Below are 25,281 nucleotides of genomic sequence, written 5' to 3'. Positions count from 1 at the left end.
TTTCAAATATTTTTTTTTTATTTAAATTTAAATATGTCATAAAAATAGTTTTTTTGATCAATGAATTATTATTATATATTATTATTATTATTGCACAAATTATAATTATTATATTATATTATTATAGTATTGCGTTTTCATAATATTATTTTATTGTCATTACATAAATTATAATAATAATATTACATTTTTATAATATTATATTATTAGTATTATATTATTATTATTATTATTATTATGTTACATTTTCATATTATTATTGTTGTTGTTATTATTATTATCTCCAATAAGGTTCGAATTATAATTTCAACAAGTTTTTACTAACTCTAACTGATTAGATTTAAATGAAAAAAATATGTAATTTTAAGGGAATCAATTAAATGCTCTTGAGAAAATAAAATTTAAAAATACGAATACTAAAGGATGGCAAAATGCACAATAAGCTAAATTAATACTTAAAATTTAAAAATACAAACTCTAAAGGATGGCAAAATACACAATAAGCTAAATTTATGCTTAAAATTTAAAAATACGAATTCTAAAAGATGGCAAAATACACAATAAGCTAATTAACACCTTAATTTTGATCTGTCCTTCCTACATTATTGTTACCATATTTCCCTAATTTCGATTTTTTCTCATACATTGAGTGTTAAGAATACAATTCCATCGAAAGAAAGTATGTTTATTTAAAGAAAAAGTACGTTTTAGTGTGCAATTTAACTTAAAATAGCATATGCATAAACTATTTAAGCATATTTCAGGTTATTAGCCTCTCTAACGATTAAGATTGCGTGTCTTTGTGATTATTAGATCAAAATTCATTAAAGATTTCTTTATCTTGCTAGGGGCGTTGTGCCTTTAATAGTATTTTTCACTCATTTCATTTCTTCATTTTAAATTTAAGTCAGTCTTCTCGTAAATCAATATTGTAAAAATTCACTTTATTTTCATATTTACATTAAATATAAGACGTTTCTAGAAATAACAATCTAAAAATAGCACATTTCCTGAAAAATGGGAGCAATCCCGCATGCGCTGCCAATAACAACTCACAGTCTGAAATAACGATTCCGAGAAAATTTCGAGTAATATCAAAACATTTAAATCGAAACTGTATACCAATAAACTATATGCAAGCACATACTTTCAAGGAATAAAAATGGTGATTTTTTGAAATATTTTTCCCTTTTGTGTTTTTTTTTTCCTATAAGAAGTAGGTTCTATAAAATGACCCCAAACATTTCTCATGTTGTTTCGTTTTATTTGAAAAGATTTTCTTCAAACGTTTTCCCTGCAAAAGCTTTCACGTTCTTTTTTCCCTTTGACGGAATTATATTTTTCCACGAAAAGTTTTTAAAGTATGCTACTTTTTTTTTCCTATCGGTCAACATCATTTAGTTTGACATATGATCAAATTCCCAGTCGAAAACCCCTCTGCGACTAAAGGTTTTTTTTTTCCTTGTTTGAATTTCGGTTTTTTAAGTAATTCAATATTATTTTATTTTGATATTTGAGATAGCATGCAAGGGTGTTTTCTTTATTAAACATAGATGAGATTGCGAGTTTGTTGCAAAACAAATTCCCGCGAATTCTTCCTGAAATTTCTACCCTGAGAAAAAAATGTGGCAAAAATTACCAGAATATAGAAAAATCAATATTATTTCTGACTCTATCGGAACAACAAAACAGCTCGGTAAATTTTTACCGAAGCATTTTGGTAATGATTTTAGTAATATTAACAAAAAAATGATTTTATAATATATGATAAAATTTGCTAATTTTGTTATAATTTGGTAATTTTATCATGATTTCTTTTAGCATGGTATAAAAATCGTTTATTCGGTTAAACTTATTTTTCAGTTTTGTATTACTTACTGGATGAGGGGTAATAAGAACTACAAATTTGAAAGTCACAATTTACGGTTAACCGTTAACATACGAACAAAAAATTTACCAAATGAATTATTTAAATATCATATATATTTTAGTTTTATTAACCAGAATTTTGTTGATTGCTTATAAATGAAACATTTTAATTTTATGCAGAACAATAATTTTACCAGGTTTTGTTGCTCCTAGTACTATTGCATCAAATTAAAAAAAACAAATGCTTTTAACTCCTTTAAATGATTTTATTTTATTACCTGTACTTCGTCCATTTTTTTAGAACGTGCATTTTTTGTATTCATGGTCACGCAAGCCTTTTAAGATTTTTTGTGAAACTTCCGTGCATTTTGACCCTTTTTTTCACAATAAACTTGACTATTAACACTCTATAACTAATCTTTAAAATGTTTTAAAATATAGTTCATTACTCGACTTATATACCAACAGAACTGGCATTAAATATTTCATAAAATAAATACAAGTGATAAAATTTGACATCTACGAAAATGTCAAAGTGTTGAGGAATGTCTGGATTTCAAACAACTAGAAAAATTTTGTAGTCTATTAGACTATTGGAAGCTAGGAAACGCAGTACTCACAGGTGAAAACATTGCATTACACTTGAAACTGAATGAAAGAATAATGCTGTGCATGTTTAATATTCGAAAACAATTTATAAACTTTCACATTTCTGTCACTTTACATCAGATATTTAAAGTTTTTAAAAATTATTTTATACTCCATTTGTTATAATTTTGTGCAGAAAATTTCAATTCAAAATAACTGTCTATTATTATTAGAATATTGTGTAACATGCGGCTAATTTATGTACTTAATACTTAAGTTTAAAATTTTGTAGACTATTCAAAATGTTTTAGACTTTTTCTCCATTTTCTCAAAAAAACTAATATTTCTTTTTACAAAATTTTTATATTTACTTTTCCTGTTTTTAGGCATAAATTTTTGTTAGAAAAATCAATTTAATCAAATTATCAGATGATTTTTATATAGCAGAGATTAAGACAATGGGTAACTGATTACATTGATCTTTTACCCTTGTTGGTCAGAGTTTTTAACCACAATTTAAAAGAAAAATAAGGGATTCAATTCAAGTCACTTTATGGAATATTTTATGGCATATAAATATAATATTGTTAGAATCTAGTGGATTTCATTTCAAGACCAAACTATAAAGAAATGCTCTATAAAAACACCCTACAATATTTAAAAGAAGCTAAATGAATAAAATTTCTCCTTTATCATATAATTAATAAATATGACTAAAACATTTATATAAGCTTAGTAAACTAAATTTGGGTCAAAAGACATTTTATTTGCATTTTTTATTTACTTTATTCAAACTACATATTTCCAAATGAAAATCAAATTTCCTGTCATTATTTAATGCTCAGTTTTCAAAGGGGTAATACTTCTATTCCTAAAGTTTAAAAGTTTTTTCAGTTATGTAATATTGCTGTTTTCAATAAAAAATGGATTCGGAAGAATACTTCAGTTCTGATTTCTATTTCGTTTGTTTCACTTAAAGTTATATCTAAGTTAAGTTAAAAAGTTTACCTCAAATAATATTTTATTTTATAACCGTCGTTGAACAACTGACCCAATTTACGACCATTAACAAACAGCTCACCCATTTTACAACTCCGTAGCCTTGTAATTTTGAACCCAATCTAGAAGCCAGAGGAATTCCTAAATCAAGTATTGGAAAAATTTACCTTCATGGAGGACTTTTTGATGGAACTAACTTGTATTTGTGTTGCATGGAGAGGAAAACCCCGAAAACTTTTCACTGATAGCCTTACGACAAGATCACTCTAACCAATGATCCGTCTACCACTGAGGATATTTTACGCCGGCACTGAGATCGGTGCGAGCGGAATTCGTATCGACCAGATATCGGTGGGATTCGAACCCGGTTACCTCATTGGGAAGCAAGTTCTTTATCCCCTGAGCCACCACGCCATCTTAATAAAATTGTAGTATTTGTGTAAGATGTAAACTTAATTCCATTTACTAAATTCTGATCACTAAATTTGTGCAATGTCTTTTGGAATTTTGTCTAAATCCTAAGGATTGATAGGAATTGTATCGATCGAAACATAAAATATTATGTGTATAAAAAGAATTTTGATTTCACGTTCATGTTTAAATTAAGATGTTCCCAGTTGAAACGGTGGATGAAAGTTGTTTCATTGCAGATGTCTGAGTTGAAAGTAATTGAGGCGGTGATTTTGGAGCAGGCGATACAAGCTATTTTATCTTAAAAATAAATTTCAAATACACTTTTTACTCCAACAAAATATTTTATGTCATATTATTCCGATTTTTAAAATTGCGTCAACGTTTTTTTTCTTCTTTCTTTTTTTAAAAAAAAATATTCTGAGATGGTACGATAAAATTGTGATTTTTCAAACAGTATATGGTTAAAGCAGTTAAAAATGATAATTTACAAGGTTAACAGTTTAAATACCATCTTATTTATGCTTTTTTGACTGATTTGCTTGAATGTCTAAAAATAACAAGTAAATAAATTGTTATTTAGCATTTTTTTCTCGAGAAACAGTATGTACTTATTTGTGACGTAGTTATTATAATTAATCATAGTGTAGTATTAAGTATTAATAATAATTTGATTAATCGAGATTGCAATTTTCCCCTTATTATCGCGATATATCGTTCAATGAGATGTTTACTCCATTGCTTAGTTAAAATTCGCAAAGTATTCTTGATGTTATTTGCAACAAACCCTAATCGGGTATTGTTATATTAAAACTCATTAATAAAAAATAGTGCGTGGAGTCCCTCCGTGCGAAAGAAGTTAAACTTCGCAACCTGCGACATTAATTGTAGAAGAATCAGCAGTCGTAGAAGGATCACTACTTCTATTCAACGACTCTTTTTCCTGCTCCGTTCGCTTCCGTGCTCTGTAATCAAGGTAATATTGTGCATTTTTCCCTCGTGGACCTCTTGAACCAGTGGAAGTGCTTGTGGTTGCCTCATCGTCTCACTCTGGAAAATGTATTTGTATTAATAATGTATGTGAATGCGTCATAATGAAATTTCAGAAGAGAAAACCTAACAATCAATTGATATTCACAAGAGACGTACCTTGACATAACCTTAAATCCGTCGCATTGTTAGTGGGATTGTTTTCACTCATTTTTTACAATTGTTATCCACTAAATTTGAAAATAAAAAATACTACCCTATTAAATTATATGTGTATCAAAACAAACTAAAAAATATTCATAGAAAAACAATACTTTTATGACTTTTATTATTTCTATGCTAGTGAGAACCAAAACAATATGGAAATGAATGAGGGAAAACTGGATCCTACCACGTGATTTCCCGGCCAATAAAAATGTTGCGTTAAACGTTTAACGCAACCTTGTTGGAAGTCGCATAAGAAGTATAACTTCAATAACCAAATAAACTTGTAAAAAGGAAATTTTAATTTAACAAACAAAATTTTTTTTCTTTATAGATCATCAATTTCATAATTGTTTGAAGGAAATTATTGCGCATTAATAAGCCAAGTAAGAGGATCAAAAGACTAATTGCCGAAAACGGACAAATAAAAAACCATTTTATTCTCACTGCCAGAAATGGGACAGTTTTCCGTTATCCTTTTAAATGTTGCAAAATCATTATGAATAATAATTGTGCAATTAATGAAAATAGCCATGTGTTTGAAACAAGTCAGAATTATAAAGATATCAGTGGCAGCATTAGAAATTTTAAAGGATACGTTTTTTGAAAACTAAACGTATCAATCTTAGATGCGGGAAATGCAACAATTTTCCAAAATAGTTGATGTCAAGAATTTGAAATACTTCAGAAATATCTCATATTTCAAACCTCTCAGGAGAACCGAAAAAGAGTGAAAACCGATGTCGCGATATTTCTTCGCTTTTTTTTGGAATTATTTTTCTTGCTTCGAAAACTGTGTGACACAAAATATCTATCTGTATTTTTCTTCAAATACAGTTTCTCTACATTTCAATCTGAAAAAAAAGGCTTTTGATTTGTTGCAATTTAAATTTTTGATGAAAAGTAATTGAACTTTGAGTTACAGTTAAGTTTGAAAAATTACTATTATTCGTTAAAAATTCTTATTATTCAGGCAGATTGCAAATAAAAATAGTTACATCCCAAATCAGCTTTAATTCTTGTTCATGTTAATATAGATTTTTCAGAAAAGAATTTTTGTGATAGATTATCTTTAGTTTGAACTATACTTGAGCAAGTTTAAATGTTTTTTTAATTATATGAGTTTGTGAACATATTAAAAAATATTTCATTTAAAGTAGTATACTTTACAAAAAACATTACTTAGCAAAGTCAGAATTAGTTTTTACTAAAAAAGCAATTACAAATAAAACATATACGCTTACCAACAATTAAAAAGAAAATAGAATTTCATTCAAGATCAAAAACAAACACACAAAAAATTCTGCAGATTCAACTTAGTATCATATTGAGGTTAAAGAAAATTTTTGCGTCACAACATTTCAACATGATCCGAAACTTCTAACAGTGTGGACATTTTTTCTCGACCAACGGTTTAACAACTAATGCTTAAAGCACAGTAGATAAATATAATACTAATATGTGCTAATATGCACCTTTTGCAACCATCTGGTCTGCCTTCATAAACTCGAGGCTCCAAGCTTGTTTCTGTTGCCTTCGACAGCATCGCTCTAAATCCTCAGCATTACTATCTCCAATGCAAATCGGAGTGTGAGAAATCTTTCCTGTACTCTTTTGAGGTGGCCAGTTAGTCCGCTGAAACAAAATCACTGCTTCGCGGTACCACAAATTCGTCACATGAATTCACCTCTTCGTGGTTTAATGGTACAAAAGCTGAAATCAGATATACTGTACCAAGCACATGGTGGTACTTACTGGGCTAATATTACTTAGCTATCAATTAGTCTATATACAATAGTCACAAAATACCCGAAAGAAGCTGCCACCATATTACTTCTCCAAGCTACATTATCATGCAAATTAAACATTTCAAAAGCTTGATTAAACTTTCCAAAGCGATACGTATTTACTTAAACCTTATTGCTAAGCATTTCAAACTTATTATTGACAAATATTAAATCATCTTTTGACACTAAAAATAAAATATTTTAGGTATAAATATTTGAAAAGTGTTGATGATTAAGACATGAGACAGAAGCGCCTCCAAATGATCTCTACTGTTTTAATACTAACTTCAGACAAGTTAATCTCTTCACTATTAACTGTTGAATGTTTTCAAGCGGATCATGTCTCCGGTATCAATTTCCGATATCGGTGCGTGTTCTCAGCTCATTTATAGTTTCCTCACTTCTACTTCCCTTTCTATCGGGCAGTAATTCAAAATAGAGGTTGTTCTAGGGACTCTGGTTTTTGTGTCGGTTTTTTATCCTCACTAAAAAATTTTGGAGCAAGTTAATTTAAAATATCAGACGAATTCGCTGAACCACATTATCGTGAATATTAAACATTATAACACTTGATTACACTACTCAATGGATTACGTCTTTATTTTCTAATCTTATTTTCTTATAATCTTATTTATATATTCTTTATATTAAACAAATTATTGACAAATATTAAATCACTCAAAATAAAATATTTCATGTATAAATAAATAAGAAGTGTCATTGAAGATTAAGATACGAAACAGAAACGCCTATAAATGATCTCATTGTTTTCGCCCGAATATCTGAATCTCGGGCAAATTCGCTGAATCAAATCACTGTTCCAAGCTAAAGCACATTCAGGCAAATTAAACATTTTAAAACTTCATTACACTATTTAATGCAGTACGTATTTTTTTTTAAATCTTATTACCCTTCATATCAAAATTATTGATAAATATTAAATCCCTCTCCCACACTAAAAATAAATTATTTTAGGTATTGATAATTGAGAAATGTTGTTGAAGGTTAAGACATGAGACAGAAACGCCTCCAACTGATCTCTATTGTTTTCGTCCGAATATAACACAAGAATTCGTTGAATCCATACCGTTGCAAGCAGAACCATATTTTCGTAAAAATTAAACATTTTCAAACTTGACAGCGTCATCAATGCTTTAAGCACTTTTTTTTCAAATATGTTTGCCATTTATATCAAAGATAGTGTCAAATATTAAATCACCCTCTTACACTAAAATTATTTCTTTTGTATAAATAATTGAGAAGTCCTGTTGAAGGTTAAGATATAAGACGGAAACGCCTCTAATTGATACCTATTGTGTTTACCCGAATATCGGACTAATTCGCTGAACCATATTATCCGGAAAATTAAACATTTTAATTTTAATTACACTATTCAAGGTGATACGTATTTTTTTTCAAACTTATTACCACTTTTGCAAAAGAAAAAATTTGACAGATATTAAATCACCTTCTCACACTAAAAATAAATTATTTTGGGATAGACAATTGAGAAATGTTGTTGAAGGTTAAGACATGAAACAGAAACGCCTCCAACTGATCTCTATCGTTTTCGTCCGAATATATGAACAACGCACAAATTCGTTGAATCCATACCGTTCCAAGAAGAACCCATACTTTCGTAAAAATTAAACATTTTCAAACTTGATAGCGTCATCAATGCTTTAAGTACTTTTCAAATATTTTTGCTACTTATATCAAAGATATTGTTAAATATTAAATCACCCTCTTACACTAAAACTATTTAGTTTGTATAAATAATTAAGAAGTGTTGTTGAAGGTTAAGATATAAGACGGAAACGCCTCCAATTGATCTCTATTGTGTTTAACCGAATATCGGACGAATTCGCTGAACGATATTATCCGGAAAATTAAACTATTTTAATTTCAATTACACTATTAAATGCAATACGTATTTTATTTCAAACTTATTGCCATTTTCATTAAAAAAAATATTTTTGACAAATATTAAATCACCTTCACACACTAAAAATAAATTATTTTGAGATGGACAATTGAGAAATGTTGCTGAAGACATGAGACAGAAACGCCTCCAAATGATCTCTATTGTTTTAACATTGACTTCATTCAAGTTAATCTCCTTGCTATTAACTGTTGAATGTTTTCGAGTGGATCCTGTTTCCGGTATCAATTTCCGATATCGGTGCGTGTTCTAAGCTCATTTATAGTTCCCAGGAAGGAAACTTCTCTTTTGTTCGAGCAGTAATTCAAAATGGAGGTTGTTCCAGAGGTGGTTACAAAGTGAGGAAATTAATTTTCGCTTATGTGTTCGTAAGCTAGAGGGGCGTGAACGGAAGCATTTCCTCTCTAGAGAGAATTAACTAACGCTTCTGGAGCTTAATTAACACCCTTCGAAAACAACTCTTTTCAGATAAATGTTCGAAAATTAGCACTTCAGTTTCAAATTAAAATAAACGGAGGAACTAAACCTTTACTTTGACTAGGTTACTGGTGCATGCTGAAAAATAATCCTTATGATTACATGGGTGAATGAAAATACTGTTACTTAGTCAAAAGCGCAGGCATCTATATACTACCAGAATTATGCATAAAATTTAACTTGCAAATTCAGATTTCCACAATATAACAGAATTTGTTTTGACTTGAATTTCATAGATGGCGCTTCGATTGCATTACTAATGGTATTTATGCAAATATAAATTTGGCAATAATGAATTTAGATAGATTTTAAAATAAAAATATATGTTGCCGTCGTTTCAAATTGTATTATATTTCATTAACATTGTTGTTTCATTTTTCTAACGGTTGGTCTTCTTGTTTATGTACTTTGTTATGTAATGAGCTTATCAGCTAGAAACATTGAATAACACTAAGCGATTTTTTATATCTGGGGTTTTTTACGTTATAAAATCGATCTGACTTTTGGGCTTTTATGTCAAAATTGAGCTTATGCATGTTATGCCGTCCCGCAACGGACTGATCGTTAAAACACAATTCTCAGTAGTTCCTCGAAGTCAAGCATCATGGGCAATGGTCAGTGAGTGACTGGGTGAATTCCTTGATCTGTCTGATCGAGGGTGTGCGGTACTGTTCCTCTTTAAACTGTTCCACCGAAAAGGGCTCTAATTTGAGAGCATGTAGTTGGGGTACCAAAGTGAGGGAGTCATCCACTCCGCAGAGGATCAAAATTGTGATGGCATACCTTCGATCATCCTCAACGATATTTCCCAGACCGTTACCAACCACCGACCGTCACCACTGACCATTGGGTAGCTCTAGAGTGACGTGAATAAAGTACTACTAATAGTACTACATGTTATGCGCTACATCTACATACTACATCTTATTAAAATACAATGAGATAGCAAGAGTTCCTCAGAAGAAGAAAAAAAATTTTTTGCAACAAATTTAAAGCAATGAAGGTCCTAAGTAACCGAGGGGTAATAGCTTTCCCTTTAATGATCAGAGTAATTGCAATAGTGAGTTTGAATCCCGCCGTAAATCACAATTCCTCTTTGTGTTATACTGAGTTATCATTTATTCAATTTCTTAATATGTTAAATTTGCTTATAAGCTCAGTTTGTGAATATAAGGGTTTATTAACTACTTTTTACTGAGAAATTAAGTCTGCAATTTGCAAATTATTAAATTGTTAAAAATAATGATTCCAAAGCATCAGTTTAGCATTATATGGGTTCTTGTAATGGCAAATTCAAAATGAACTCTAAATCCCAATTGCTTCCGATTTTTTTTCCTAAATTCATTTAAAGAATTTATTAAAATGAGTTAAATGTTACTGCAAGATAAATTCAAAAATCAGAGGAAAATATTCCAAAATTTATTTCAGAGGGAAAAAAAATATTTTATAACAGTCGTTGAGCAGCCGACCCAATTTTGAGTTGTCGACTTCCAATATTCAACTCCGTAGCTCTGTAATTTTGAACCCAATCCTGAAGACAAGGGAATTCCTGGATCAAGCATTGGGGGTAAATTCGCCCTCAATAATACAAAATTCACTTTATTTTTATGAAATTAACTAAAAATAATTTTAATGGATCGAACTCTCATTACTTCTTCATAGAAAGGAAAGTTACGAAAACCTCCACGGTTAGCTTTACGATAAGGGGACTCAAACCCGTGATCCGTCTACCACTGAGGATATTTTACGTCAGCACTGCGGTCAGTACGAGCCGGGTGTGATATTCGATCTCGACCAGCCATCCCTGGAATTCGAACCCGAGACTGGGAGGCGAGTGCTGTATCCTCTGAGTCATCACTGTACTGAGAAAAATAAATTATAAGTGGGTCTGATTATGCTTTCATTGCTGTGTTATTGCATTTCTTAAAAAGCATCTTGACAACACATTATAGTACTTATAAGCATTGAGCTATACATATGAGCTATAAAATATTACGCAGTGTTAACAACTTAAACAACCCAATTCTTTATGGTACTTTTCACAAATTTAGGCACGTTTCAATATCATTCAATGAATTTTAAAACACTCTAAATTATAAAAACACATTCACAGTATGATTATCGACAATATACAAAATTGTGTAGGGACTTAGTACGTTATTTTATACTACAATACATTTATCTTGGTTTCATCTATCATAAGTGAAAGCTCAACTAGATCAAAAATAAAATCATTAAATCAAAATTTTATTATTGGTAATTCCATTTGCCAAACAGAGTTACTATTGCTGTTTTTACAAATTAAAATAAATCGTTTCGAAAGAACTTCTTTTTTATGATTTAAAGCAAAAATAATTTTCAAAAAAAAGTATTGACTCTTTCAAATATTTCACTAAAATTATGATAAGATTTAGAAACAAAGAGTATTAGAATGTAATTAAATGTATGTAAATATCAGTTTATCTATCCAAACAGTAAGAATATTCGACACAAAAAATGTCTTGCTAATCTCTATAAGTTTTGTTTAAACAATTTATTTCTTAATGTTGTCATGTAAAAATAATTTCTCGACGTACAAACAAATTGCTTAATTATCTAAAACATGTATTTACCACAAGAAACTTAAAACGATATTTAATTATTCAAACTCTACACAAATTTCAAGCTGAACCAAATATTCATTTTTTCTATAAAAAAAATGCAATATTTTTTTAGCGGGCTCAAATTTTCAAGCATTTAATTATAAATTATCGTTTTAAGCTTCTACAACAATATATTTTAAAATAAAGAAATCCCATTAAGAAATTCAAACTAATGTAAATTTCCCTCAGTATGTTTACTGAGTTCAAATATTCATGGAGTTGCTTTTCTTCATAGCTTTTTTATCCGAGCACACTTCAACTGCCTACTTTGAAATCATTGAAACCCTATAAAATATTTGTCATTCATATTTTGAATCGTATCTTTTGTTAATATTGAATCCAATATGGAATATTAAATGATAAAGATGAAGAAAAAAATACATCGCTTGCGGCAATCCATTTCTTCCATCATTCCTAAGTATGTTTCAAATCTGAATAAACAGTGTTTTAAGTGACTTTTGAAAGGGGGAATGTATCAGAAATTCAATTTCAAAGAATTATTATTTTTTTTTTTAAAATCGAAGAAAAGTCCCTCCGGAAAAATTTTCTCGAAAGATCCTCTTTTTTTTTCTTTACTAGCTAAATAAAAATATTTTTTGGAAAACTGTTTTTTAATGATAATTATTCTTTTTTACTCATTAACATGGAATGTTTGTTTATATGGAGTGTATGGTAAGATATTGGTGACCTACTGAAAGACATAATTTATATTTTTTCGTCAATTATATTTCATATACTAATTGAATACCCAAAATGTGTGCGGAATAATTAATAATTTAGTACTGATTAACTCTATGAAATCATTCACAGAACTAAAAGGAGTATACCGATGTATTATGCAGCAAATATATATAAATCCAAGCTTACACTGAGAATAAAGGGCTGGTCATAACTACCAGAATAGGGTAAAATTTACCGTGTTCTGGCTATAAGGAACACCATAAAATTCGTTAATTTTTATGGAAGCATTTTGGCAATGATTTTGATAAAATTGACATTAAAATATGGTTTTATAATTTGTGATGAAATTTGTTGAATGTGGTAAAATTCAGTAATTTTACCATGCCATAGAGAATGGTATAAACAACATTTGTTTGTTTAATTTATGTTTCAAATGCGTACTTCTTATTAAATGTGTGACAATAAGAACTGTAATTTTAAAAACCGGAATTTTTCCGGTAGACCGTTACCTTATGAACTACCAAAAAGAAAAAATGGTTTAAATACAGTATATTTTGGTTTTTATCTGTCAGAACTATGTTTGATTTTACCAAAAATGTTATTACCATGCATTACAGTAATTTTACTAGAATTTCTTTCCCCGTATGTTTTTATTTATTATAATTTTTTATTCTTCCCGCTAACTAAACGTTACAAGAATCGTTATCGTTGAACAGCAGACATATTTTTGAGTTTATGACTACTAATATTCAACTCCGTACCTTTGTAATTTTGAACCCAATAAAGAAGACAAGGGAACTCCTGTATCAAGTATTGGGAGAAATTTTCCCTCGTGGAGTACTTTTAGATTTAACTAACCAGCATTTGCATTACATGTAGTGGAAAGCCATGAAAACCTCCTTCGGTTAGCCTGATTTTAAAGGGACTCTAACCTATGATCCGTTTACAACTTTAGATACTTTGCGTCAGCACTGTGGACAGGGCTAGCCGGTTGCATAATTCGCTGCAACCAGTCATCGCTGAGATTGGTTCACCTCATTGGAAGGCGTACTTTAAAAGCTTCATCCCTTTAACGTTATTAGATTAAGCAAAACGCGTTTATGGAAGTTTATTGCATCGAGAAAAATTAACTTCAATCAGTTTCTTTTGGCATGACGCTATTGCTCAAGGGCAACTCATGATAATCAAAACTTACCATAAGCAAGCAATTTTTTTGGTACTCATCACTATTGGGGGAACGTCAAAAACTATAGTCACAATACCTTTGTTGAATACATATATTGGTATATTTTCAACCTATTAAAAACACTCTTATTAGAAAGAAATACCAAAAAAAAAATAATAATAATTGATTTCCTTCATACTTAGATATAAAAAGTGCATTTATGAAACAAATTAAAATACTCTACCAAGGACGAGCTTAAATCTGTAAGTGACCTCATATTACTAAAAAATTTTTTTTTATTACATATAGTTATAGTTATGTTGGAAAGAAGGAATTTTGTGAAAAAAACATTTCTCCATAAAATTTTTAATGGAAGTGATAACATTAAATATCGGTTCGTAGCTAAAAAATCTAGTTTTAAATTTTTTACTAATATAAATAAGATTAGCTAAAATTCATTAATTTTCACTTTATCATTAATAACTAAGTCATAATTCTATCAGGATATTCTTCTCTGATCTTTGATATCAGCAGCGTTCCCATATGGAATCATTGTCATCAATATTAGTATGGCGATACTTTACTGTCCCCCTATTCCTATCTTTTATTGATTTCATTTCCCTGTACAAATGCTATGTTTCTTTCAATTCAATTTCTGTTGATTTTACATTATTTAGCTTTATAGAAAATCGTTTCAAAATTAAATTTCCTACGAAATAAACACACGGTTCTAGCTAATTTTCGAAATAACAATTCAGTAGCCTATCCTTCATATGCCATCCACATTGATAAATTGTCTCACCTGGTATAACAGATAAAAGCAGTTAAAAATTAATTAACGTACAACAAATTCCTTTCTTGGTTACATAGAGCTATGATGGCGCAATTCAACTAAAAAAATAAGAGTTGGTACAAAGCAGAAAACTAATTTCTATTGATTGGATACTTGTTTTTATTACACAGTTTGTAGCAGAACAGCTGATAAAAGTTAGCGTCTAGATATTTCTTTGGAGACGCGGTGGCTTAGCGGATAGAGAATTCATTTTCCAATGAGGTAAATCAGGTTCGAATCCCAATGACGGCTGGTCAAAACGAATTCCGCACCTGGATCGCTCCACAATGCTGACGTAAATTATCCTCATCCTCAGTGAGAGACGGAAAATGTGATAGAGTCCCCTTTCTATCAGGTTAACCGTGAGAGGTTTTAGTGGCTTTTCTAACCATCAAAAAGTCTTCCATGAAATTTTCCCCAATGCTTGATCTAGGAGTTCCCTTGTCTTCTGGATTGAGTTCATAATTACAAAGCTACTGAGTTGAACATTAGTAGTCGCAAGCTATAAAAAATTGGGTCTGCTGTTCAACGACTGTAATAAAATAAATATTTCTTTGAAAAGTCATTTACCTCAGAAAAATAAATATTGAATTTAATTAAGTAGATTGTTTTATATAACTGAAATTGTACTTTTAAGAACCCCTATTTTTTTAATTATTTAACGGGGAAAAAAATAAACTGTATTCTCATTTGTCTATATTTTTCTTCAAAAAACGTCAAATCCATATACATAAATGGCGTACGCTTCTCTTGATATCATTTTTTTATATATATCTGCCTGTAAGAAGTATTCTTATGGCATTCGAAGTTTGTTCCGTAAGTCACAAATAAGTGGACCTATCCAGCTTTATCAAAGAGTCCCACCTGCAACGTTGCTTATTACTTTTCCTTATTAAGTCGCCTCTTTTATATTTATTCCGAAATGCTGAGTATCGTGTCTGCAGAATTCCTACGAGAGACAGAAAAGCTCTCGCAGATTTCTTTTCTTTCTTTCTAGATATAAAGGGGGATTGCTGAAAGGATATCATTCGGTACAGGCATTCGATAATATTGGCGAACCAACAATGAACTTCGTCTCTGATTAGCAAATTGTTTCTTTTTTTTCTCCTGCAAAATGTACCTTATAAAAGGGATTCCACATAATTCTATTATAATAATGCATAGAGATGGAATTGTCTAGATTTATTTTTAAGACACTTGCCCCATCAGTAAAAGTTATGATTCTGCATTTTTTTTCAAATTTGTTTGATTCACTATTCCTCTAACTCTGATTAATTATTTTTCGGTCCTTTAAGGTTCTTGCCGCATTAATAAAACTTATGACACTGTATTTTTGTTTTATCTGTTTTACTGCATTTTCTGATTTATTATAAATTGTCTGATTAAGTATTCCTCGAACTCTAACAATTTTTCTGTTTTTTAAGGTACTTGTCGCATTAATAAATCTTATGATACTGTATTTTTGTTTTATCTGTTTTACTGCATTTTCTGATTTATTATAATTTGTCAGATTGAGTACTCCTCGAACCTAATTATTTTTCTGTGTTTTAAGGTACTTGCCACATTATACTAATTTTTAATATCTTATGAAACTGTATTTTTGCTATTTCTGTGTTCCTGTATTTTCTGATTTATTATAATTTATCTGATTGATTATTTCTCAAACTCTAATTATTTTTTTCTGTCGTTTAAGACACTTGCCGAATTAGTAAAACTTAGGATAATGCATTTTTTTTTAATTTGTCTGACTAATTATTTTTCTATCTCTTAACTGGCATTTCCAGGACTCTAAATGATTGACGCGAATTTTTTATGACTAATTTATTATTTTCTATTCAACTTTCATATTTTTCATTATTAAATAATGTGAATAAGCTTCCTATTTTTGGCAAACTATAGACAATTTAATAATAATGGTTTCGAACTTAAAATATGACTTTTTATGTTACATTTTCTTTACGACAGTTATTTCTAAGTAGAGAATGCGAGACAATAAAAAAATGATTGACGCTAATTTTTTATGACTGATTTATTATTTTCTATTCAACTTTCATATTTTTCATTATTAAATAATCTGAATAAGCTTTCTATTTTAGGCAAACTATAGACAATTTAATATAATGGTTTGGAACTTAAAATATGACTTTACATGTTACATTTTCTTTACAACAATTATTTCTAAGTAGAGAATGCGAGACAATACAAAAAAAATGATTTCTAGACTTGAAAAAAGTAAACAACCTTCATTCGGCATTATTGTACATTAGAAAGAGGAGTAAATTTTAATTATGTACTGCGATATCTCTATGATCTTTATTTTCTTCTCATGATTAGGACGTTTCTGATCGGTTTCACTGTTTTTAACGGATATATCTGATCTCGTCACATAGCACACCTGTTTTACCAATTTATTTTGACTAAATGCAAATCAATTTTCGATTTAATTTTCGTTGTCCTTCTCAATCAGATATCCTGGATTAGTTTGATTTTTTACAAAAAAAGTGCTAGCTACATTATACCTATTAAGTTCAAGAATTTTTTTATTATATGTATAGGTGAAAAAATCAGTAGCATGTATTTTATTGTGCGTAAAAGATATTTCGGTTTTTGTAGTTTAAGAATTATAAATTATTTTTCCATACCAATTTAGTAATAAGCCCTTTAATAATATTTTAATGCGCTTCATTTTTATTAAGTATTAAATAAATAAGCAATTACTATTTGGATCTTACAAAAAACAAATAAAAATATCTATTTGCATCTTACTATTTATTTTCATGGTCTGGTTTGAAATTTGAAATAAAGTGTTATCGTGAATTTAAATAAAAAGCTTTGAATATATTTTTGAAACTATGTCACAATTTTTTGAAGATAATTTTGATTGACTACTTATCTATTGTATATGATTCTGAATTAACAATTAGCACTTTTACACTCCAATGCATAAGTATTTAAACGAAACAAAAGAAAAACATATTTATTTGTCAAATAACAGATTATGTCTTTTGAAAAGAAGCTAAATAGCTAACAAGCTAATAATAAACTTTTCAAAGAAAATTTGCTTAACTCGAAATTAGAACTATTGTGCTTTAATTATAGATTTTTTTTTAATGTTTATACTACTGTTTTTTTCTTACTAATTATTTTCTCTGTAATAAGCACATTTACTATTAAATACCATTTCATTGAATATAATTTTAAATTGCTATTTCTTAACTACTGTCATTTGGAAATAATTATAAATTAACAAATCGTACTTCTTTAATCTAATGCATAAGCAGTCAAAAAGATAAAACTGTTTATTTGCCAGTTAAAAGATTATATATTTGCAAAAAAGGAAAATACTTTTATTTAACTTAATTGTTAACTTATATTTTCAATGACTAAGAAATATATTAATACTCGAAAATGCCTCTGTAGAATATAATTCAAGTTTAGAATTATTATTCTTTTCACTTGAATTTTAAATCTTTTGTACGTTACGGTTAATTTTTATTCTGATACTTTGCGTGTAATAGGCACATTTTAGGGCTTTGTTGATTGAAATATATTCAAGTATGCTGAAAACCTTCTTAGGAAACTTTTGAAATAAATATCGGTTACTTTTAGTTCATTGTTTAAAAAAAAGTTCAAAATAGCGTAGCAATACGTCATTTTTAATCATAGAAAAATATTTTTTTAAATACAGAAACCTCACTCAAACGAAACATATAGAATGATAACCTATGCAACGTTCAAATTATTCAAATAAAAAAGTATAAGTTTTTTTTCATTTTAAGTAATTATATTGTTTAAAATATGAGCGTATAGTTTATTAGTCATAGCCAACAGAAAAAGAAAATCGTAATGAGATTTTCACTTTTTTATCCTTTTAAACCAGTGAAGAATCATAATTATCTAATATATCCAATCTTTCGTGAAATTTCTCAGCCCAGATATTTTAGTGAATAATATATTATCTTATTTCTGAAAGAAATTCAAACCATTAAGCTTCAAAGATAGAAGATACATGTGCGAACAAAGTTCAAGGGAGAATAAGAGAATATCTGTAATTCTACTAACTTTAATGGGAATTTTTCTTAGCTGTAATTACTTTGTTATTTATAAATCACCTTTTGGAATAAAGAGCAACGAAAGAATAACAGCAGCTGTGTAGAGATGGTTAGTATTTTATGTAATAAAAGCTTGTGCTACAAAATCATTACGGTTAAATATAATGTGTTACACAACTTTCAGGATCTTTAAGGTAATGTGTATGTAGAAGTGACTTAACTATTTTTATAATAAAAAGATATTTAAGTTTTCATGCAGATTTTTAAGCATTCTTTTTATACGATAAGCAAAATATGAATTCTCATGGCTACTCTATAAACATAAATTCCAACAGTACTCAGCAATAATTAGAATAATCAGTAGTGTTCAATAATTATAAATTTTAATAGTACTCAATAATAATTATTACTGTCAATAGAATTCAATATTCATTATAAATCTTAGAAGGTTTTAATATAAATTAGAAATTATCCAATAGATCTTAATAATAAATAGAAAATTATAATAGTATTCTATCCCGGTCAGCTATATATATAGAAATATATATATATATATATATATATATATATATATATATATATATATATATATATATATATATATATATATATATATATATATATATATATATATATATATATATATATATATATATATATATATATATATATATATATACCGAAGAGCCTTAACATTATGACCACCCTCCATCTGTAACAATGGGCTCGCCCAGGTTTTCATGGTTTCTCGCCCAGGAACATAGTTTCTGACTAGGTTCACCCATTCATGGCAATTTCCTGTTAGGGATGGTGTTTACTAACAGAATAATGCACCATGTCATAAGAATCGAATCGTCATGGATTGGTTCGCAGAACATTCCAGTGACTTTCAAGTCATGTCTTGGCCCCCAAATTCACCTGACCTAAATTCAATAGAGCATTTGTGGCCTTACTTGGCAAACCGAATTTGTGCTGCCACGCTACCCCCTCGCAATGTGAGGGAATTGCAGGAAAAGCTGGTGAGCGCTTGGTACCAGGTACCTCAGACTATCTATCAGCACCTTGTGGAATCAATGCCACGGTGGGTACTAGCAGTTTTGAAGGCTAAAGGTGGTCCTGTATGTTATTAGCAGGGTGGTCATAATGTAATGGCTCTTCGGTGTACATATATAAATTAAGGAATTGACCTCACAAATTGTGAAGGCATGCCTTCGGATCATTCTGAGGGGTGTTTTCCAGACAGCCGCCTATGGCCCATTGTGCATTGTGCTATGTAAATAAAGAACCTATCAACCTAATAGTACTCTATAATCATAATAATTTTCTACGTATTTAATAATCATTATAAATCCAAATAATACTAAAAAATAAAAGTATTTTTCAATAATTGCACAAGTAAACTTAAGGAACCATAAAATATGAACAAATCACTCCTTACATTGAATTCAAGTTGAAAGTTCTTGAAAATCAAAACTTAGTCATAGATATATTTTATAAGTCGTTCTATTGCGGTTAAGTCTATTAACGGTTAAGTAAATGTTGTTAAAGTATTTCTTGTACAGTTTATTTTTTAATGTGATTTAAAGTTTTTGATGAATAACACAAGAAAGAGAACATTTTTAGAGATATAGACTAAATAAAATTAATTTTAGGACATTTTGATACTTCTTCTGTATAATTTGCTAAATGCACGACAACAGTTTTTAAGCAGTTATGTCACTTAAAGAAGGAAATTATCAAAAATTACTGAGTACAAGCACTTCAGTTAAAATTTAAAATTAACTTTAGGTATTCAAATTTTGTTCACAATATTCTCTATGTATTTGCTATAATAAAAGACAATCTATATGATTTTGATGGGGGGTAAATGAATAGCAAAATAATTCTGTAAAACTCGTTCAAGATCAATGATCTCCTAATTTGCAGTTTATGTTTTGGTGATGGTTTTGCGAAATCTTGCCTAAACTTTGCTTTCAGTATTACCCTATCAAAATGAGTAATGAGAGTTGAGATATAGAGAATTGGATGGCTTTAATGTTTGATATACGCTGAAAAACACTGTATTTAAAAAAAAATTTTTGATTTTATAACCATCATTGAACAGCTGACTCATCTTTGGGTTTACGACTACCAATGTTCATCTTTGTAGCCTTGTAATTTTGAACCCAATCCAGAAGACAAGGAAACTTCTTTATCGATACCTCCTGAGATATGATTTGTTATGGGAACATGGAGGACTTTATGAGCAGATAGATTTAACATGCATGAATCACCATTTACTACACGGGGAGACTTGGACAGGCGGGGATTGAACGCACGACTTCTTGGTCATGGACTCAATGTCCTACCAACCAGGCTATCCCGGCCTTGTATTTCAACATTTGTGCCGAAAAGTGATGAACAACAAAATGTAAGAATGACATGCTGAAAAAGAATTCGAGCATGTTCTCAAATTTTACATTGAATCTCGTCAACAATCTCGAGATGGTTTTATTTCTTCTTAAGTAACACCCTGTATACTGTATTGATATGTGAGATTAAAGAAAATTAAATAATTAAATTATTTGTTTGTTTTTTGCAGTCATTAATCAAAGATTCAGTCCTCAAGTATACGATGACTTTGTGGTGCGGGGAAATACAGCTGTTCTCAAGTGTCATTTGCCGACATTCGTCAAAGAATACGTTTCTGTAGACTCATGGATCAGAAATGATGACTACGTTCTCAAAATGGCCGACACAAGAAGTAAGTTCTGTTTATTTTAGAACGAAACTTTATTAACTATGAGTCATTATCCAAACTGGAGTTACATAGTTATGCTACAAATTAAGCTACAGTTATTTAGCCATATGCTATGATATTAAACTATTATACATAATAAGGTACAGTATTCTACGAGAAAACTTAGTATTACTGTATTTTTATTATTACTGTAGTATTACTGTATTTTTATTCTTATTATAGTATTACTGTATCATTATACAAGGTGTTTATAAAGTCATGGACCCATTTTGATGTTTAATAACTCATAAAATAATAAAGATAGATTAAAATTAATAACATAAATGATTAGATAGACTCAAAAAGTTTCATGACCTTTGTCAATGAACTTCCACGTGTGCCCCCTTCGTCGCACGAAGAATATCATGTCAATAGTCAATTTCACGCCAGGGAGCGGCAAGCATGTCGGCATCCACAGAGGCTATTGCGGTTGTAATTCCGGCTTTTAGGTCATCAATGTTCGACGCGATCCTCCTATAAACATTGTCCTTTATAAATCCCCAAAGAAAGAAGTCCAGCGGCGTTATATCAGGCGATCTGGGAGGCCAAGGAATTGGACCTCCTCGCTCAATCCATCTTTCTGGAAAATGATCATTCAAAGAACTACGAACGATGATACTCCAATGAGGTGGTGCACCATCTTGTTGCAAAAAAACATGTGGCAGAAACTCTTCTAGCTGTGGAAATACGAAGTTTTCCAACATATCTAAGTACATGACTGATGAGGCCGTCTTTTCTGTAAAAAAGAAACTCCCAATGACTCGGTCATACATTAGTCCACACCACACATTAACCTTTGGGGAATCCCTTTGTGTCTCACGGTATTGAACCTTTTTGAGTCTATCTAACCATTTACGTTATTAAGTTTAATCTATCTTTATTATTTCATGAGTTATTAAACATCAAAATGGGTCCGGGACTTTATAAACACCCTGTATATATTAAATTTGTATTACTGTAAAGTAATTTCAGTAGAACTTTTTCGAGCAAAACTTCTCGTTTGTTTATACAATTCGGCATTAAATTTCAACAAAATTAAAAATAATATAAAATTTTAAAATGAAATGTTAACATTTTCTAATAAAATTTTAACATTTCAATATCGAAGATTAGCCGTTTATTCATAAAAACTTAGTATTTCCGCAAATATTGTTTGTACAAAATAAAATGGAATTCGTTCGTTTTTTTTTCTCCAAACGCTGCACAGATTTTTTTTCTATTTATTCATTTAAACTTAATATGAATTTAAATTTCTGTAATTTATCGCTATTTTTATTGCTGTTAAAGTGTCGAAATTTAAATTAGAATCTACTTCATATGATTTAGTTTTACTGAAAAAATAATGGCTAACGAAAAATATCTAAATATTAAGGGTGTGGGGTCAGAGGCGTGATCTCAAAGCTCGAGTTGGAGTCAGAAAAACGTTAGATCCTATGAAATTCTTCTCAGAAATAAAACTTTTTCATTTGACGATCCAGTAATCCTTAAGTTACATTTTTTTGTTAATCTGGAGAATAATTTCGTCATGAATTTCTCGAGATTTGAGACGAAACTTAAACTCTCAAATATATGGTGAAATTGTTTACTCAACTCGAACACTCATCGTTGTGCATTGTGGGAGATTGTTAGCGAGAATGACGACACTCGATTGAAGACTAGACGGCCGAAAATATATTCTTTGATAAAGTGACGAAAAAAGCCGATTAGTCTGTATTGAGGTTAAGAAGTTGTCTTCGCACCATGAAGATCCCAGGTTCAAATCCCCCATCTGGAATGGATGTAATTTATGACGAAGCAGAATGAAGAAATATTTCTTTAATTTTAACGAAATTGGTTTAATTGATGAAGAGACGAAAGTTATTTCGTTACTTTGACGAAAAATTCACTCGGAGCATTCAACAGGAAACAGTATTGTCAAAAAAGTTGAAAACGTTAGTAAACGTTAAAAAAGAAAGTTACGTGATATTTGTGTATCCATTTGTTACAGTGATATAGAAAATTTGGGAAAGATTTCATGGCCAATCTAAATTTCAATCCTTTTTCTACAGTAACAAAGCGAAATTTAATTTGGTTAAAAGAGAAATCCAAAAAACTGCGTCTTTTTAACCGAATTAAAAGGGAAGAAAAATTATTTTATTTCTTCCAGATTGAAACAAAAAATGTAAAATGTATCACTTTAGTAGAAAACTTATATCATCACCGAAAATTCCCACTGCATCTTTTAAAAACTAAAAGGCCCTACCTTTGTTGTCTTAAAAGTGACAATATTTTTTTTTCTTCCTTCAATTCCCTTAAACATAGTTTTTAAATATTTTATTTGTTCTATTATTTACAAGCACAGAGACCAAATTTTATTCATCTTGAAAATAATATATTTTCGCAAAGAATGTATATTGTGAAAGAACGCTGAATATTTTGGCAAAAGTCTTTAAAAAAACCTTGATCTTACACACAGTTCATTGAATTTTGAAAGATATAGAAGAAAAAATATGATTTTTTTATTTCGTTTTTTTCATCGTGCAAACGTTGTTCAAGAGAAGTTCTTTCTAAACTATAGTTCAGAGTTTTTCTCCATTTAAGAAGAAACAAACAACCCAAACGAAAGACTGTTATCAATCTTTAAAGACCTTTTACTAGTAATTTAGATAATGGCCTTACAGGGACGAAGGAGATTCTGACATTATACATCTTTAAGGTTGAGTAAAAAATTCCTCTGCAGTTTAGTTTCATCGATCCGTAGAAGATTTCATTTAATTAAGAGAAAAGATTGTAGCTTTAGCGACATCCAAATCAGCTTTTACATCTTAACAATGATAAATTTTATCCCAGCTAATGCAAATGTTACGTCGCCTGTAAGCAAGAACCATTAAAAAACGTTGGCAGGAAAAAGACTTTTTTATATGAAACTATTTGAAACAAGATTTCGGAATTTTAGCGACAAATTGGATGAATTAAATACAATGGAAAGTGGATTAGAGACATTAAAACGAAGATAATTTTTTCGTTGTATGGAAAGAACAGATTTTTTGAAGAGCATAATTTCTTTTCGGAATGAAAAAAGGGTTACTTATTTCTCTTGACTGAATCTTTTAAGGGTTTTATTAAAAATCACTTACTCATCTACGTTTTAAAAAGCATAAAAAAGGATATTTTTAAAATATATCCATAGTAAGATGAGTGTATTCCTTACGCATTGATAAATTAAATAAATTTGAAATATGAATTACAAATTAAATTAGTTAAATGCATTAATTATTTATAATTTTAAGTTCGTAAAATTTAAACAAGCTTGAAACATGAATTACAAATAAAATGCTTGCAAATATATAAAATATCTTTACGTGTTGAGAGCAAATAATTAAATATTAATTAGAAGTAAAATGGATTAACATAAAATGAGCGTTTCATTCCTACTGTGAATATAAGCTGCATTAAATTTATAATTTGAACTCATTAAATAAATTATGTGTTACGACGTTTTTGGAGGAAGTCATATATATATTGTTTACAAATGAAATGCAATTAAATACATTGAATGGTGTATTATTTATGACAAATTGTCTAATTTATATAGCTTAATTAAAGCTCTACTTACATATAAAATACAATATAAATAATCTTCATTGAATTATTCTTTATTTGCAAATACATTAATTAAAATTTAAAATATGAACTACAAATAACATTTTTTATATCTTTATGCTCGATCAAATTAAACAAATTTATATCATCAATTACAAATAAAATGCTTGAAAATGTATGAGGATAATTAAGAATTTAGAGTAAATAATAAAATATAAATTAGAAGTGAAATGAAATTGAGTATCTAGATGGGGTAAACTGACTGAGACGGTCTTGGCCGG

The 25,281-nt window shown here is 29.4% G+C and overlaps 1 protein-coding gene across 2 annotated transcripts in view; it reads left to right on the top strand.

Annotated features, from left to right (window-relative positions):
* LOC107449454 (cell adhesion molecule Dscam1) overlaps positions 1-25,281 on the top strand; it is a 168,217-nt gene that overhangs the window by 77,682 nt on the left and 65,254 nt on the right. For both annotated transcript variants that reach the window (XM_087159005.1, XM_087159004.1), the window contains exon 3: positions 21,221-21,382. In XM_087159005.1, coding sequence (XP_087015131.1) covers positions 21,221-21,382 — 162 coding nt within the window. The remainder of the gene's footprint in view (positions 1-21,220; positions 21,383-25,281) is intronic.

The sequence above is a fragment of the Parasteatoda tepidariorum genome, chromosome 3 (genome assembly GCF_982258835.1).
Source record: "Parasteatoda tepidariorum strain Cologne lab strain chromosome 3, Ptep-v5.0, whole genome shotgun sequence".
Taxonomy (NCBI): domain Eukaryota; kingdom Metazoa; phylum Arthropoda; class Arachnida; order Araneae; family Theridiidae; genus Parasteatoda; species Parasteatoda tepidariorum.
The sequence above is the reverse complement of the archived record's forward strand: the minus strand, read 5'-3'. Positions and strand labels throughout refer to the sequence as shown.